We start from the raw sequence: 17,301 nt of genomic DNA, 5'->3' as shown, positions 1-17,301 counted from the left end.
CTAACATCTTGTTATCTATTAGTTCTTATTGGATCTTGTCCTTTAAAGGCCATCATTTTTGATTTTTCTGTTGATATTATCATCCCATAATCTTTGGCTATTTCGTTTAAATTTAAAATATCTTTCTGTAAGTCTTCAGAATTTATAATTATTATTTGATCATCAGCAAAAAGGAGTGTTTTTAAGTTCACGGTAAGAGAAAGTTTAATACCTTGATTGAAATGGAAATTTTTATTCCATTTTATTATAATTTCATTTAAATAAATATTAAAAATAGTTGCTGAAAGGGGACATCCCTTCCGGACTCCTTCATTTACCTCTCTTGGATATGATAGTTAATAATTTAATCTTATTAGTATTTGATTATTTTCATATATACTTATGATAGCTTTTAGAATATTATTATTATTATCATTAGTTGAATGAACCTCCCACAATGAGTCTGACTCCATGGAATCAGACTCATTGTGGGAGGTTCATTCAACTGACAACATATTTATCATATAGAATCTTAAAATCCTTAACACTCCTTGCATTAACAACACATTCTGGTAATGCATTCCATTCACTGACAATTATCCATGTAAAAAATCCTCCTTGTATCTCTCTTCACCACACTTTTACATAACTTCCAAGAATGACCTCTGGTTCTTCCCCTCTCACCTTCTACTATTTTTATAACCCCCTCTGGATTAATCTGATAAAATCCTCTTACTAACTTAAATGTCGCAATCATATCACCTCTTTTCCTTCTATCCAGCAAACTCTGCAATCCACATTTCTTCAACCTCACCTCTCTCCATAGCCAGAATTCCCAAGTCCTGACATTGTCTTAGTCACTCACCTCTGCACCCTCTCCAATGTCTCCATATCACACTGAAAACCAGGTGACCAGATCTGAGAACAATAGTCCAAGTGAAGGATAAGAATTTGTTGTTTTAAGGATACTTGCGACATAAGACTGAATGATATAATCACGTAATCACAAGAAAGATATTTATTTAACCAAATATTTCGGTCTGGAAATAGCAGACCATCGTCGGTGGTATTACAAGAACAGTTTAAAAAAATATACAAGCTAGAATACTAACAATAGATCGTTGAAATTAGAACATGCCGCGTGATGTTATATCACTAAGTATGAAACGAAATATTTTGAAGTAGAAACATGATTGAATTTGCTATTAAAAAAAAAAATAAAATAAAAAAAAAATAAAAAAAAAAAATAATGAGTAATCTTGATTAGGCTTTCCCAGATTTTTGATATAGATATGCAGTCATTACGATTCAGGTTGGGATGATGGAGCAAGGCCTCCACGCTTTCCTTGAACAAACGTTCGAACCTGTAACGGGATCTATGTAAGAGGCGCGTCTTGGACCAAAGGATGCTGTGTTCAGTTTCAATCCCGTGTTGAGCCAAACCAGACTTTTCAGGTTTATTGTGAAGAATGGATGATTGATGTTCTTGGATTCTTTTTTCAAGAGAACGTCCAGTCTGTCCAAAGTAAGAGAGATCACAGTTGCAAGGAATTTGATAAACTCCAGGAAGAGATAAAGTTGAGCGTTTGTCTTTAGGAGAAGGAAAATGAGAAGACAATTTGTTAATAGGAGAATACGTAGCTGTTAAATCATATTTCTTCAAAATTCTTGCGATAGGTTCTGAAATACCGGAGATATAAGGAATAGGTACTCGACGTATTGAATCTTTGTTGTTTTGTGGAGGATTATAAGATGTAAGAAGACGTTGAATACTTTTTTCAGAAAAGCCATTGAGTTTCATGTGTTGCTGGATAGTAGAAAGTTCTTTCTGTAGATAATCAAAAGTAGAACAATTAGTTTTGGCTCTTTTGATGAGACATTTTATAATTCCTGTTTTATGACATGGATGATGGGCTGATTCTTTCAGAATATAACGACCTGTGAATGTTGGTTTCCTGTATACTGTAGTTGTAAGAATATTTGAAGATGATCGGATGAGGAGAACGTCTAAAAAAGATAACTGGTTGTTTTCTTCTAATTCCATAGTAAACTTTATGCGATGATGTAAGGAATTAATACTGTTTAAAAAGGAAGATAAAGTGTTTTTACTGTGAGGCCAAATAGCAAATATGTCATCTATATATCTTACCCAAAAAGATGGTAGAGGGAAACTAGATGTGAAGAGGACTTTTTCTAAATGTTCTAAATAAAAGTTGGCTAAAGCTGGAGAAAGAGGACTTCCCATGGCTGTTCCTTCTACTTGGCTATTCGATTTCGTTATACTTCTGGTTATTTCATATGTCAAAACAAATTTTATAGCCAAGTAGAAGGAACAGCCATGGGAAGTCCTCTTTCTCCAACTTCTTATCATAGCAGCACTACGATGTCGAGCCTTTGCAAAACTAGCAATATGCCTTCTAAACTTCAGTCTACTGTCAACCTTCACTCCTAAATCTCCAATCTCATCCACTTCCTGCAGTATGGCACAATTGATATAGTGCACAGCCTTATATTTCTGCACTCCAAAATGCAACACCTTGCACTTATTGATATTAAAACTATAACCCAACTCTTTTGTCCAAGTAAAAAGTCTATTTAATCTTCCTGAAGGGAATTAACATAAGCAGTACTACTTATAATTCTTCCCAACTTTGCATCATCATCAGCATATAACTGAAGCTCTCCAGTCAGTCCACATGATATATCATTTACAAACAAGTTAAACAGCAGGGGCCCAAGAACAGAACCCTGTAGCAAGCCACTGGTTACCCTCCTTTTTTGAGAAACTGTTCCATCATACACAACCTGCTGGTATTGTTCAGAGAGTAAATCTCTGATCCATCTAACCAATATATTATCTATTCCCATCCTCTGCTTGTATATCAACTTATCATGTGGTAATCTATCAAATACTTTTGCAAAGTCTAAGAACATCACTGTATATGATTCTTCCTTATCTAACGTGCTTGTCACCTTATCATAAAATGCAAGTAAATTACTAAAGTAGGACCTGCCCTTTACAAATCCATGCTGACTATGACTATCATAAAGAATGCTATGTCCAGTGGTGAGCTATAAGGGGCTCGCGCAAGCCCTTTGTTAAATTTTTCTCAAATTTGCAAGCCCTTGTTCTTCTTGTTTAATAATCTTGTAGAACTAGAAAATACCACCGTGAATGTATACATACTACTATTATTGCTACTTTAAATTCATATGGATTTTCTGATAACTATATAAAAAATCATTTCATTGCATTTTGTTCTGATGGAGCTAGTGTAATGTTAGGAAATAAATCAGGTGTTGCAATCAAACTTCTACAAAAATTTCCCAACGTTGTGATTTGGCATTGCACTCATCGTTTACACTTAGCATTAGATGATTCAATAAAAAAACATTAAAGAAATAAATCATTTTGAAATACTGTATTTATGGATAAATTATATGATCTTTATCATCAATCACCAAAAAATCAACGAGAATTAAATACGATTGCAAAAGACCTTGGTATCGAAATTTTAAAGATCAGCCATGTTTTTGGACCACGATGGGCAGCTTTCAGTTTACGAACGGCTCTTGCTTTGTGGAGAAATTACCCAGCTTTATGCAAGATCGAACGATAAATATAAGGGCATTTTAAACCGACTTCTCAATTTGGAATTTTTAAAAGATCTAGCATTAATGATTGATATCCTACAGGAATTATCACATCTGTCAGAAGCTCTACAAAGTTGCAATATAAGTATTATAAGGGCTAAGTTAAGCCTTTTTTTTTTTGCTCAACGATGCGAGCCCTTTGTTAAAATTTCCATAGCTCACCACTGGCTATGTCCATCAACAATTCTGTATTCTATTCCTTACCAATCTCTCCAACACCTCAACCACAATTGCAGTTATACAGACTGGCCTATATTTGGAGACTTGTCTTAGACCATGCTTGTGGAGTGACTATTTTGCCTTCTTTCCACTCCTTAGGAACCTTACCCACTACATGATTTTCATTAAATAACCAGGTCAAGGGCACAGCCAACTGTGGTGCACATTCCTTAAGAATACGTGGTGGTATGTCATCCATTCCCACAGCCCCTTATTCACATCAAACCCCACCAACATCTGATATACCTCTGTTTCTTTCATTTCCAATTCTCCAAATACTTGCTTCTCTTCTATATATTGCACCAGATCATTTACACCAGTATGATATATGCTGATAGAGTGCTCATTCAATAATTCCACTATATCCTTTGCTGTTAGTCTGCTGCCATGACTATCCACCAATGTTAATCTGCTATAATTATTCTTCCACTTGATTGCCATGTAGTACAAAAATTCCCTGGAGTTAACCTTGGCTTGACTAGCCACTCACCTCTCATATGCACCTTTTCTTTCTTTACCATGCTCGTCACCTTTCTAGCCTGCACTTTATACTCTTCATGGATCTGATCACTACCAACTGTCTTGTCCCTCCACCATAACATTTTCTCTTCCAGCACAGCTTGCTTGATTTTGCTGTTCATCCATTTCACTCCCACTCTATTTACTCGCTTAATCCTCAGTATGCAGTCATACATTGCTTTTGTCAGATACTGTCTTGTGAGTTTCCATGCATTGTCAACACCTTTTTCGCTCAGCTCATCTACGCAGCGTACTGATGCTAACTGACTACAGAGCTTCGTATAATCACCTGCTTTATACTTCCATGTGTATCCATTTTTGGCAGTGACCTTTTCTTGTTTCATCACTTCCCAAAAAAGTACCTCATGGTCACTCTCACCAACCGGCAGCAGTGTGAACACTTCATTAACAACTACATCTTGTAAAGTTATCACCAAATCCAAAACATTAAAGCCTCTAGTTGCTTCAATCACATGTAGCTTAAGATACTTATCTCTCAGAAATTCCACAAGCTCGCTCTCCTTGTTCCCACACACTATCTCCTCCTTCCAGTCTATATTCCTGTAATTAAAGCCTGCCATCAGGATCACCTTCTTTTTACATGCCCAACTAATTTGCTTAAACATTTCACAATCAATATTCTCTGTATTCCCTGGCCTATAACAGCATCCTATCGGATATACTAACCTGTTATTTGGTATTTGTCTTTCTTTCAATATGTTAAATAAAATTCTTCTTTTAACTTTATCAAATGCTTTTTCAAAGTCAATAAATGTAATATGTGCTTCCAAATAGTATTCTCTTCTTTTCTCTATTAATTTCAGACAAAAGGTTGAGTCTATACACAATCATCCTTTTCTAAATCCATTTTGTACTTCTTCGCTTAACCCTCTTATTCTTATGTAAAAATAAAGCTTCAGAAAATTTTATTAGTTTGTTATTTAAAATTCTGCTATATATTTTAAAACAGGAATTTAGAATACTTATACCTCTATAATTTTTAGGGCTTCTTTAGTTAGTTTCTTTTCATTTTTATTAAACATTTGCCAGTTATCTTTTTTAAAATATTTATCTATTCACAATGCTGTATAGAAATCCTCTAATTTCAATTCATTGTTTAATTTTATGCTTTCTTTAGTATCTGTTCTTAAATGTTTCAAAATCTTATATTATTTTTAGTATATTATTATTATTATTACCCCAAGACCTCATGGAGTCAAAGACTCATCTGGGAGGTCCTTTTATCACACACACACACATCTCATCATACCATGTCTTAAACACACTCCTCCTTGCAGATACCACACTCTCAGGCAAGACATTCCAATCTTTCACAACTCTGCACTAAAAAACCTGTCTCTCACTCCCCTACTCACACCCTCTTTATACAGTTTCAAGGAATGACCTCTGTATTAGTATTAGATCTGTATTAGATCTCTATTAGTATATTATAGTGTAGCATCTTTTCCAGGCATCTATTTCCACAGATGCCTGGAAAAAATACTAATTCCAACTAATAGTACAAACAGCATTACTTACTTGACCAGTCACCTCTAGTCCTGATATGAATGGTAAAGCTTGGATCTTCTTCACTGGGACACTGTCAAAACATTTGTAAACACTTAGAATCAGAAAGGAAAAAAGTTCAAAAGTATGGAGAAACAAAGATATTTATTATTATTATTATTATTATTATTATTATTATTATTCAGGTCTCCATGGAGTCAAAAGACTCATCGTGGGAGGTCCTTTCTAAGAAACACAAAGTCTATCAAGACTCATCGAGGGAAGGCCCCACCCCCAAGAAACACAAGGTCTATCATACCACTCCTTGAACTCATTGACCGTTCTCGCTCTCACCACTCCATCAGGCAATGCATTCCATGGCTCAACCACCCTCCATGCAAAGAAACCACTCCTCACCCTCTTGCTCACAGTTTCCTTTCATAACTTCCAAGGATGGCCTCTTGTCATCACTCCTTCCTGCTGTTCAACCAAGCAAAAGAACTCCCCAGTGTCAACCCTGTAACCACCTCTCAACAGTTTAAAAGTCTCAATCATATCACCTCTCCTTCTTCTATCTACCAAACTCTGCAGTCCACATTCCCTCAGCCGATCCTCATAACTATCATTGTACAGTCCTGGAACCATCTTTGTTATCTACCTTTGTACCCTTTCCACAGTTAATTTATCCCATTCAAATCCTGGGGACCAAATCTGAGAACAATAGTCCAAGTGTGGTCTGATCAGGGTTTTATACAATGGAATGATAACTGTTTTATCTCTGCAGGTCAGTGTCCTTCTCATTATTGCAGCAATCCCTCTGTGTTACCTTCACCACCTTTGTAATATGTCCCCTAAATTTCAGGTTTCTATCAATCATCAACCCCAGATCTCTTGTCTCCCCTACTTCCTCCAGTATAACTCCTCCCATAGAGTATGCAGTGTCCCATCAATGTTTCCCAAACCTCAAGACCTTACATTTTGCTGCATTAATCCATACTAGTCACTCTTCTGGCCTGTGTCTTATACTCTTCATGCATCTTCTCTTCTCCTGTCTCCTTATATCTCTTCCACAGCCTCTTTTTTGCATGCATTTTAGATAGTGAAACAAAAAAAAAAAAAAATACAATGCATAATAAAAGTAGGGTGGCAAAAGAACATTCTAAAACAAAAATTTACAGAAAGAAAAATCCAGTTTGGGCTACTGGAATATTGTTCTGCACAAACTGTGAACAGATTCTGCTTATGAAACTGAGACATAAGAAAGCAAATATCACTATCATTATTATTTGGCTATCTCTACAGGGTTTCAGGACTCACCTTGATTGACATGGCAATCACCACTCTTACAAGCAATTCAGCATTTGAGGTAGAATGTCAGGCAACTGTCATATGAAAAACTAAATTTCATCCTCCTGTTAACCACACTCATCATATCAGTAAAGGAATATATGATTTCTGCATTGATTTAATCTTGGTATCTTTCTGGATCTAGTTCCCACTGATGAGATCTCAATAAGAGTCAAAACCAGTCTGGGTAGTGATCCTTCCCATAATGTTTTTGCATGATAGAATATTGAGACAATAGATGTGAAGTGAGCAGCCTTTATATACAAGTAGACTAGTTGTGAAGATACTTCATGTGCAAACTGCTTACACTTGGGCAAAAGATTAAAATGAGAGTATAATTTCTTGTGAAATATAATATACTTTATAATTCAGCAGAAAAATATTCTAAAACTATTCACAAGGTAAAGGTATGTTATAGTAAGGGAAACAAAATTCACTATAGCAAATTTGCCACTACAAAACTCTATTTCTTTGGGCCCCACGTTTGATACACTCAATAATAAGAATTGAATGTATCAGCATGGAGTTGAATAAAAATCAAATAACAGACTAAGGGAAAAAGTTTAATAACAACAGACATAATAATTGGGATTATTATTCATCATAAGAAACTAAAATAATAATATTGAATACTTACTGAAGTTACAGTAAAAGGATGCCATTCAAATGTTGAAATAGATGGACACTGTAGAAGAATATACTATAATGACAAAAATAAAAATCAATATAAAAACTATGTATCTAATATTTAACTGAGCTATTTCATTTAAACAATTTACTAAGACACAATGGTCAGAATTAATAATTTCATTGAATTTCAATTAATGTCATTTAGTACCAAGTCAATACTGAATAATATTACATGCAGTCTTGCATGCAGTATGATCACTGTCTCTCATCTGTTAATGATTTTTTGCTGATCTATCAATTATTTTGGCCAAATGTCTACATTTTCTACATTAACATTAGTTTTCCACTAATCATGGAGATCACTTAAGTATCTGAAAACTACATTTCTAGTTCAATAATTCCCAAGTATATCTGGCTATGAAATTATTATTATTATTATCCAGGCCTCCATGGTGTCAAAAGACTCATCGTGGGAGGTTGTTTTTAGGAAACACAAAGTTTGCTGTTTTAAGGATGTGACATAAGACTGAATGATATATGCATGTAAACACAAGAAAGATATTTAATTAACCAAATATTTCGGTCTGGAAATAGCAGACCATCCTCAGTGGTATTACAAGAACAGTTTTTTAAAAAAAATACAAGCTAGAATACTAACAAGAGAGCGTTAAAAATAGAACACGCCATGTGATGTTATATCACTAAGTATGAAACGGAATATTTTGAAGTAGAGACATGATTGAAAAAAAAAAATAAAAAATAAATAAATAAATAAATAAAAATAATCAGTAATCTTGATTAGACTTTCCCAGCTTTTTGATATAGATATACAGTCATTACGATTCAGGTTGGGACGATGGAGCAAGGCCTCCACGCTTTCCTTGAGCAAACGTTCAAACCTATAATGGGATCTATGCAATAGGCGAGTCCTAGACCAAATGATGCTGTGGTCAGTTTCAATCTTGTGTTGAGCCAATCCAGACTTTTCAGGTTTGTTGTGAAGAATGGATGATTGATGTTCTTGGATTCTTTTTCCAAGAGAACGTCCAGTCTGTCCAAAATAGGAGCGATCACAGTTGCAAGAAATTTGATAAACTCCAGGAAGAGATAAAGTTGAGCGTTTGTCTTTAGGAGAAGGAAAATGAGAAGATAATTTGTTAATAGGTGAATACGTAGCTGTTAAATCATATTTCTTTAAAATTCTTGCGATAGGTTCTGAAATACTGGAGATACAAGGAATAGGCACTCGACGTATTGACACTTTGTTGTTTTGTGGAGGATTATAAGAATTGAGAAGATGTTGAGTACTTTTTTTTTCAGAAAAGCCATTGAGTTTCATGTGTTGTTGGATAGTAGAAAGTTCTTTCTGTAGATAATCAAAAGTAGAACAATTAGTTTTGGCTCTTCTGATGAGGCATTTTATAATTCCTGTTTTTTTGACATGGATCATGGGCTGATTCTTTCAGAATATAACGACCTGTGAATGTTGGTTTCCTGTATACTGTAGTTGTAAGAATATTTGAAGGCGACCGGATGAGGAGAACGTCTAAAAAAGATAACTGGTTGTTTTCTTCTATTTCCATAGTAAACGTTATACAATGATGCAAGGAATTGATACTGTTTAAAAAAAGAAGGTAAAGAGTTTTTGTTGTGTGGCCAAATAGTAAAGATATCATCTATATATCTTACCCAAAAGGATAGTTGAGGGAAAATAGATGAGAAGGGGACTTTTTCTAGATGTTCTAAATAAAAGTTGGCTAAAGCAGGAGAAAGAGGACTTCCCATGGCTGTTCCTTCTACTTGGCTGTAAAATTTATTTTGACATACGAAATATCCAGAATGTATTACGAAATCGAATAGTTTTATAATGTCTTCAGGAAAGATGTCAGCGAGTAATTTTAAAGTTTCCTTGAGAGGTACATTGGTATATAAAGATTCTATATCAAAGCTAACCATAAAATCTGTAGGTTGTAATGAGACATTTTTTAATTTTTCTAAGAAATCTGAGGAGTTTTTTAAAAAAGAATTGGAGTTGTCAATGTAAGATTTCAATAATTTAGCTAGATATTTGGCTATATGGTAAGTAGAAGAATCAATACAATCTACTATTGGATGAAGAGGATAGTCACCCTTCTGGCTGATACCATTCTTGATGTTATGTCCCTCACTGCATTCCACCTTTCATCTAATATTCACTCCTCAGTCTCAACTCTCATTTAAAACCCAGCAGTTCATTAAAATATCACACTTTCTACAACATCTTATTTCCCTTATTCAATCTCTTGACAAACAGATCTTTCATATTCTCCCACACACGTATAACACTCCTGACAATGAACCATCTTTAAAAAATGGATGTAGATTATTACATTTGATTTTCATGCCATGCATCTGGTTGTTCTCACTGCCATGCTGCCATAATCAACTGTAAGCTATAACTCAATATTCACTACAAATTCTACTAATAACTTTGATAATTGCTACAAATTCAATTTTAATTATCACTACTAAATTTTCACCAAAATGCATAGTTTTTCATCAATATTACATAAAATAAAACTTAGTTTAGCAGAACAGTTTTAGAAGCACTCTACTTCTGATGGCTCACAGACTCAGTAACATCTATCTCGAAGAATATAAAAACTACATTTGTGATCAATTAGTTTGGAAGTCTGGACACTGCTTCATGCATACAATTGTTCTTCATAGAAGTTTCTATTAGATCTGAGAGACTATTTTAAAATCAGCATCAGCTATGAAATACATGCATAACTTCAATAAAGAAAATAATAGTTGATAGTGTGGAAGGCGTGAGTGACTCTGAAAGTTTAGGAGATGGTTTTGTTTGGGAGAATGAATTTAGATTAAGAGTGACTGACCTGCAGAGGGAGATAGATGAGCTGAAAGAGGAGGTGGAATGTCTTGTGAATGAGAGCAGAAGTATGAAAGATAAGATTAGGAGAATGGAAGAGATAAATGTAAGCCGAATCAGCGTGGAGGAGAGAGAGAAATTTCGGAGTGTTAGAAGAGGAGAGAAAGGAAACAGAAGAGAGGGAATGAGTGAGAGGTATGTGGGTGTTAGAAGAGGAGAGAATGGAAACAGTAGAAGAGAGGGAATGAGAGAGAGGTATGGGAATGCTAGCAGACGAGAGGATGGAAACAGTAGGAGAGATGGAATGAGAGACAGATATGAAAGTGCTAGAAGAGGAGAGAATGGAAACAGCAGGAGAGATGGAATGAGAGAGAGATATGGGAATGCTAGAAGTGGAGAAAATGGAAACAGTAGGAGAGAGGGAATGAGAGAGATGTACGTGAGTGCTAGAAGAGGGGAGAATGGAAACAGTAGGAGAGAGAGAGAGGTATGGGAATGCTAGAAGAGAGAATAGCAGTAGAAGAGAGGGAATGAGAGAGACCTATGGGAATGAAGGAAGAGGAGAGAATGGAAACAATAGGAGAGAGAGAATGGTAAGAGGTATAATGTATGGCGACTCAATGATCCGTGGTGTTCAAGATAGGATGTGTGAGGAGTGTTTGCCAGGAGGAACAATAGAAAGGGTGGCTATGGCAGTTAAGAGAGGTGAAAGGGTGGATGAAATGATTGTGATGGTAGGAACAAATGATTTCAGTGGTAATGTAAGTCGGGCAGCGAGAAATATGAGATTTTTGCTTGAGGCTGTACGGAAGAAGACAGAGAGAGGGAAGAATAGTGTGCATAATGCCTAGGTATGATAATGATGAACTGAGCAGAAGAGCGGTGATATTGAATGGCATAATAGCGAGAATGCGTGACAAGAGAGGACTGGTATATGTGGATGCTTGGAGTGCGTTTAAGGAAAGAGAGGAATTGTATGCGAGAAACCGCTTACATTTGAATGAGGAAGGACGTAGGCATCTGGAGAGATTGCTGTTCTGAACGAGTCAGTGTGTCCCAGGGAGGATGATAGCAGGGGTGTGGCCTCTTGTGGGAATGGATACTTGGGAGAAGGGAGACGATGTCAGGTAGCACTGAGCCCAGTGGAGTCTAGAAGGCATAATGCTGGGTATAGAAACAATGGCATTTATATGTTTTATACTAATGCCAGGAGTATCTGGAATAAGGGAGAGGAATTGGTGGCGCAGATAGCATCAGCCTGGCCAAAAATTATTGGGATCACTGAGATGTGGTTGACAGAAGAGTATATAATAACAGGAATAGAAGTCGCTGGGTACAGCATTTTTTGGCAGGATAGGAGGGGAAAGCGTGGTGGTGGGGTACTGCTTAATGTAAGTGACGACCTATGTCCTCTAAGAGTGGAGGTTTTGGAAGGCAGTGAGACAAATGATTTTGAGAGCATATGGTGTGAGGTAGAGGTGGGCAAGACAGGAGATTTAGTGGGGTGTTGCTACAGACCCAGGAGCACAGAGGATGGGGACCAGGAGATGTTTAGACAGCTAAGTTTGGCAAGTGCAAGAAGAATGATTGTTATCGGGGATTTTAACCACAGTAGTATAAATTGGAGAGAAGAAGATGCATATAGCAATAGGGGAATGGAATTTCTAGAATTCTTGAGGGACAAATGTTTTAGGCAACATGTAACAGAAGGAACAAGAGGTTCAAGAGTTTTGGATTTGGTTATAGCATCAGAAGAGTTGATAATAACTGAGAAGACATCTCTCCCACCAGTTGGAGAGAGTGACCATATGGTTTTGACTTGGAAAATGAATAGACATGCAGGAGTATCAAAGAGACGGGAACTTATGTGGAATTATAAAGCAGGTGATTATAATAGTCTTAGACGTCAACTTCGGGAAGTTTCATGGAGGGAGGAAATGGAAGGCCGGGATATCATTAGTGCATGGGAAATTGTGAAAGAATATTTCTTAGCAGCAATGGTAAGTTGTATACCACGAGTGAAGAAGAGGACACAATTTGGAGTACAGTGGATGACAAACAATATTAAACAGGAATTGCATGCGAAAAAGAGGCTATGGAAGAGATATAAGGAGACAGCTGAAGAGAGGATGCATGAAGAATATAAGACACAGGCCAGAAGCGTGACTAGTGTGGTACAGAAAGCGAAACTGGAATATGAGAGGACACTGGCCCTAAGATCCAAAGAAAATCCTAGGGAATTTTTTAGCTATGTGGCCAGTAGGAGAAATGACTGTGGAAGAATGATATTGTGGAATAAAAATGGGAATAGAGTGACTGATGCAGTGGACATAGTGGAATTGTTCAATGAACACTTTATTGGAGTATTTCATCCTAGAGGAGTCAGTTTTAATGCTAGAGGGATAGGGCTGGTTCGAGGTTTAGAGGTACAGGAGGAGAGTGTGTTTAAGATACTAAGTACTCTGGATGTCAGTAAAGCTTTGGGACTGGATGGTATTTCACCACGAGTTTTGAGAGAATGTGCCAGGGAACTGACAGTGCCTTTAACCTGGCTTTTCAATGAAAGTCTGGCTTTGGCAAAGGTGCCCAAGGAATGGAATGAAGGTAAGATAGTGCCATTGCATATGGGTGGTAACAGACTGGAAGAGTCTAATTATAGGCCAGTCTGTGTGTCATCAGTAGTTGTTAAGATCTTGGAGAAAGTAGTGAGGGACCGTATACAACATTGGGCAGATGAGGGTAATGTTATCTGTGAGCGACAACATGGATTTGTGAAAGGGCACTCTTGTTTTAGCAATATGCTAGCCTTTTATAATAAAGTTACAAGAAACATTAGATGAGGGAAAGGCATATACTGCAATTTTCTTAGACTTAGCAAAACATTTGACAGGGTGCCACATGATAAGCTGATATTTAAGTTGCAGCACATGGGTCTGGATGTCAGATTGGTCAACTGGATTCAGGATTGGCTGTCTGACAGGTATCAGAGAGTTGTGTATGGTGGAGCAGTTTCAAGGAGGCAGAGGGTTACAAGTGGGGTCCCACAGGGCTCAGTACTAGGACCTATATTGTTTATCCTTTATATCAATGACATTGCCAGTGGATTGCAAGGGGATATTCAGTTGTTTGCAGATGATGCAACGCTAGGAAGGATTATTAGTAATAGTGCAGATGTGGTAGCCTTGCAAGAGGATTTGAATAAGCTAGATAAATGGGCAAATGAATGGGGCGTCAGTTTAATGCAGCAAAATGTAGGGTCTTGAGGTTTGGGAAACATCGATGAGATGCAGAATACTCTATGGGAGGAGTTATGCTGGAGGAAGTAGAGGAGATAAGAGATCTGGGGTTGATGGTTGATAGAATCCTGAAGTTTAGGGGACATATTACAAAGGTGGTGAAGGTAACACAGAGGATTGCTGCAATTATGAGAAGGACACTGACCCTGCAGAGATAAGAGGGTTATCATTCCATTGTATAAGTCTTTGATCAGACCACACTTGCACTATTGTTCTCAGATTTGGTCTCCAGGATTTGAAGGGGATAAATTAACTGTGGAAAGGATACAAAGATGGATGACAAAGATGGTTTCAGGACTGTACAAGGATAGTTACGAGGATCGGCTGAGGGAATGTGGACTGCAGAGTTTGGTGGATAGAAGAAGGAGAGGTGATATGATTGAGACTTTTAAACTGTTGAGAGGTGGTTACAGGGTTGACACTGGGGAGTTCTTTCGCTTGGTTGAACAGCAGGAAGGAGTGATGACAAGAGGCCATCCCTGGAAGTTACGAAAGGAAACTGTGAGCAAGACGGTGAGGAGTGGTTTCTTTGCGTGGAGAGTGGTTGAACCGTGAAATGCATTGCTTGATGGAGTGGTGAGAGCGAGAACGGTCAATGAGTTTAAGGAGTGGTATGATAGACTTTGTGTTTCTTAGGGGGGGATCTCCCCTCGATGAGTCTTGACAGACTTTATGTTCTTAGGAAGGCCCTCCCACGATGAGTCTTTCGACTCCATGGAGGCCTGAATAATAATAATAATAAAGTGTGGCTCATTAATTTGTCAAAGATCTGAGAGATAGTTCTTCTAAGACTATATTTAGTCCGACTTCTCTGAATTAACTTTGCTTTTATGTGGTCCCGTAGAAAGTACCATGACAGGACTAGTTACTTTTCAATAACAGTTTGAATTATATCTGCAACAACTTGTTTTAGTTCTTCTGCATGTTTTACAACTCTTGTAATTTTGCTATCAAGAGGCTGGTTAGAAATCCAGAAAAATATTAATAACTCAATAAATTTATTTGTATTATTCCTCTGGTGTTGTTTACACCATGAAGCTTTGCTATGAATAACAGCCAACCCCTAAGCCTATCATTATGTTTATAAGGGAGAAAAGCAACTATGGACTTATTAAGAACTCTTCCAGAGCTAGAGACACAGGTATTGTATGACCACTGAACAACTGAAAGTAACCTCAGCATTAGTCTCTCTCAAATATGCAAGACAGATAGGGAAATTGGAAGAGCCAAAGTGAAGAGGAGACACAACATGAGAAAGGTCGGTGTCCAAAAAGGAACTGAATGCCTGTGTAGACAAGAAAGGAATGGGATGGCCTGGAATGTAGGGGAAACAGTTAGGTTTGAAGAGGATACTGGGATAAGAAATGAGAGAGAGGAATTACTTGAGAAGTCACATCCAATAAGTGGTGTCAGGGAAATCTGTTATAAATCTAGAAATGAACTGTTATGTTTGTATACGAATGCTAGAAGTATCAGAAACTAAGGGAATTAAATTGTTGCATTGATATGGATAATAAGTAATCTGTTTACTTATTACGATAAGGTGACAGTTGCACTGGACAAGTGAATGGATATACGGTAGTGTACTTAATTTTACAGTCTTTTGATCGATTGCTACATGATAAGTTGATAGTTAAAACAGACCAAATGAGGTTGGATATTAGATTAAGTCACTGGATTGGAGATTGACTGTCTGATAGATATCAGCAAATTGTGTGTGGGAGAGCAATATTCTAGAGAGCAATATTTTGCAACTATTTGCAAAAGATGGAAAGTTGGAAAGAATTATTAGAAGCAGAGCAGATGTTGTGGCTTTACAAGAGGACCATAAATAGACTGATTGAATGAGAACACAGGAGTGGCATCACCAGTTCAATGTTGCAAAATATAAGTTTTAAAATTTGGAAAACAAAGATGGAATGTAGAGTATATAGAATGTAGAGTATATAGAGCGGGGATATATTAGGGGAGTTGGAGGAAATAAGAGATCTGGATGTGATGGTAAATAGGGATATAAAATTTAGAGGACACTGACTTGTAGAAGTAAAGAGATTCTGGTTCCATTGTATAAGGCCTTGATTAGGCCATATATGGACTACTGTGCATAGATTTGGTCACCTGTTTTTCAAAAGAATAAAATATTGGATATTTTGATGCTTTAGAGAAAGCAACTGACACAATGAAAAGGAAAAGTTGGTCCTTGTTGGGTATCTAAATAGCAGAGTAGGAAATGATTGTCAGACATACAAAAATATTTTGGGAAAATTTGGAGAAAAGAGCAAAGCTAATAATAATGGCAAATACCTGTTGGATTTCTGCTCAGGACATGGACTAGTTATTACTAACATGTTCCAACATAAAAGTGTGCACAAATTCACATGGAGAGAAGAGGCAAGGAATAAGAAAAGTCTCATTGACTATGTTATTGTTGATAGTGATGTTTTCCCTGGTGCAGGACACCAGAGTGTACAGAGCATTTGAAATTGGAAGTGATCACTATTTAGTCTTGAGCAGGATAAAATTGAATTTCATATTGAAAAGAATAACATGTAAGAAAGTTTTAATGCAAATAAAAGTTGAGCAGCTCTCAGATGTGAACTGTAGACTAAAATACACAAATGTTATTCAAGAAAAAATGAAAGAGTTTGAGAACAGGAACCAACCCTTGGAGATTCAGTGGCAAGCCTTGAAGAAAACCCTGATTGATTCAGCCAGAGAGGCATGTGGTGAGGTTGTTTGCAAGGATAGAAAAATCATCAGAACTCCATTGTGGACACAGGAAATTAAAGAGGCAATGAAGGAAAAGAAGAAAGCATATCAAAAGTTCCTGTCAAATAAGTCAGCTTGCGCTCTTAGAGAATATAGAGACAAATGTAAGAAAGCTAAACACTGTAAAACTAGCTAAACAAAAGTCATGGGAGGACTTTGGCAAGAACATAGAAAATAAATATCAAGAAGGTGGCAAAATATTCTGGAGGTTGTTGAAGAAGCTTAGGAATGGAGGAAAGAGTGCTGTAAAAGGAGTTAGAGATGATAAAAGTGACATGAAAACTGGAGAAAAAGATATCCTTGAAGTATGGAGTAATTACTTTGAAAAACTGCTAAATGAAACAAGCAGTGAGGACAGCACAGTAGTAAAAAACACTGACCAGGCATGGAGTCAGGAATACATATCCATACTTGAAGTAGAAAAACCCATAAAAGGCTAGAAATGTGTAAAGGCAGCAGGAGTAGATGATATTCGACCAGAGATGCTGAAGTATGGTGGTATAAAAGTCT

General features: G+C 36.8%; 1 protein-coding gene across 10 annotated transcripts in view; it reads right to left on the bottom strand.

Moving 5' to 3' along the window:
• Positions 1-17,301, bottom strand: part of LOC150099360 (NADPH oxidase 4-like) — a 268,482-nt gene that overhangs the window by 74,440 nt on the left and 176,741 nt on the right. For all 10 annotated transcript variants that reach the window (XR_016549355.1, XR_016549356.1, XR_016549357.1 and 7 more), the window contains 2 exons: positions 7,862-7,924; positions 5,911-5,971 (listed from right to left, as the gene is read on the bottom strand). Coding sequence is in view for 7 of the 10 variants with exons in the window: in XM_090403808.1 (XP_090259934.1) it covers positions 5,911-5,971; positions 7,862-7,924 (124 nt within the window). In the remaining 3 variants the exon portion in view is untranslated. The remainder of the gene's footprint in view (positions 1-5,910; positions 5,972-7,861; positions 7,925-17,301) is intronic.

This window comes from Typopeltis vanoorti, chromosome 14 (assembly GCF_054136105.1).
Source record: "Typopeltis vanoorti isolate ZY-2024b chromosome 14, IOZ_Tvanoo_1.0, whole genome shotgun sequence".
In the NCBI taxonomy this organism is placed as follows: domain Eukaryota; kingdom Metazoa; phylum Arthropoda; class Arachnida; order Uropygi; family Thelyphonidae; genus Typopeltis; species Typopeltis vanoorti.
This window is presented reverse-complemented; position numbering and strand designations above follow the sequence as displayed.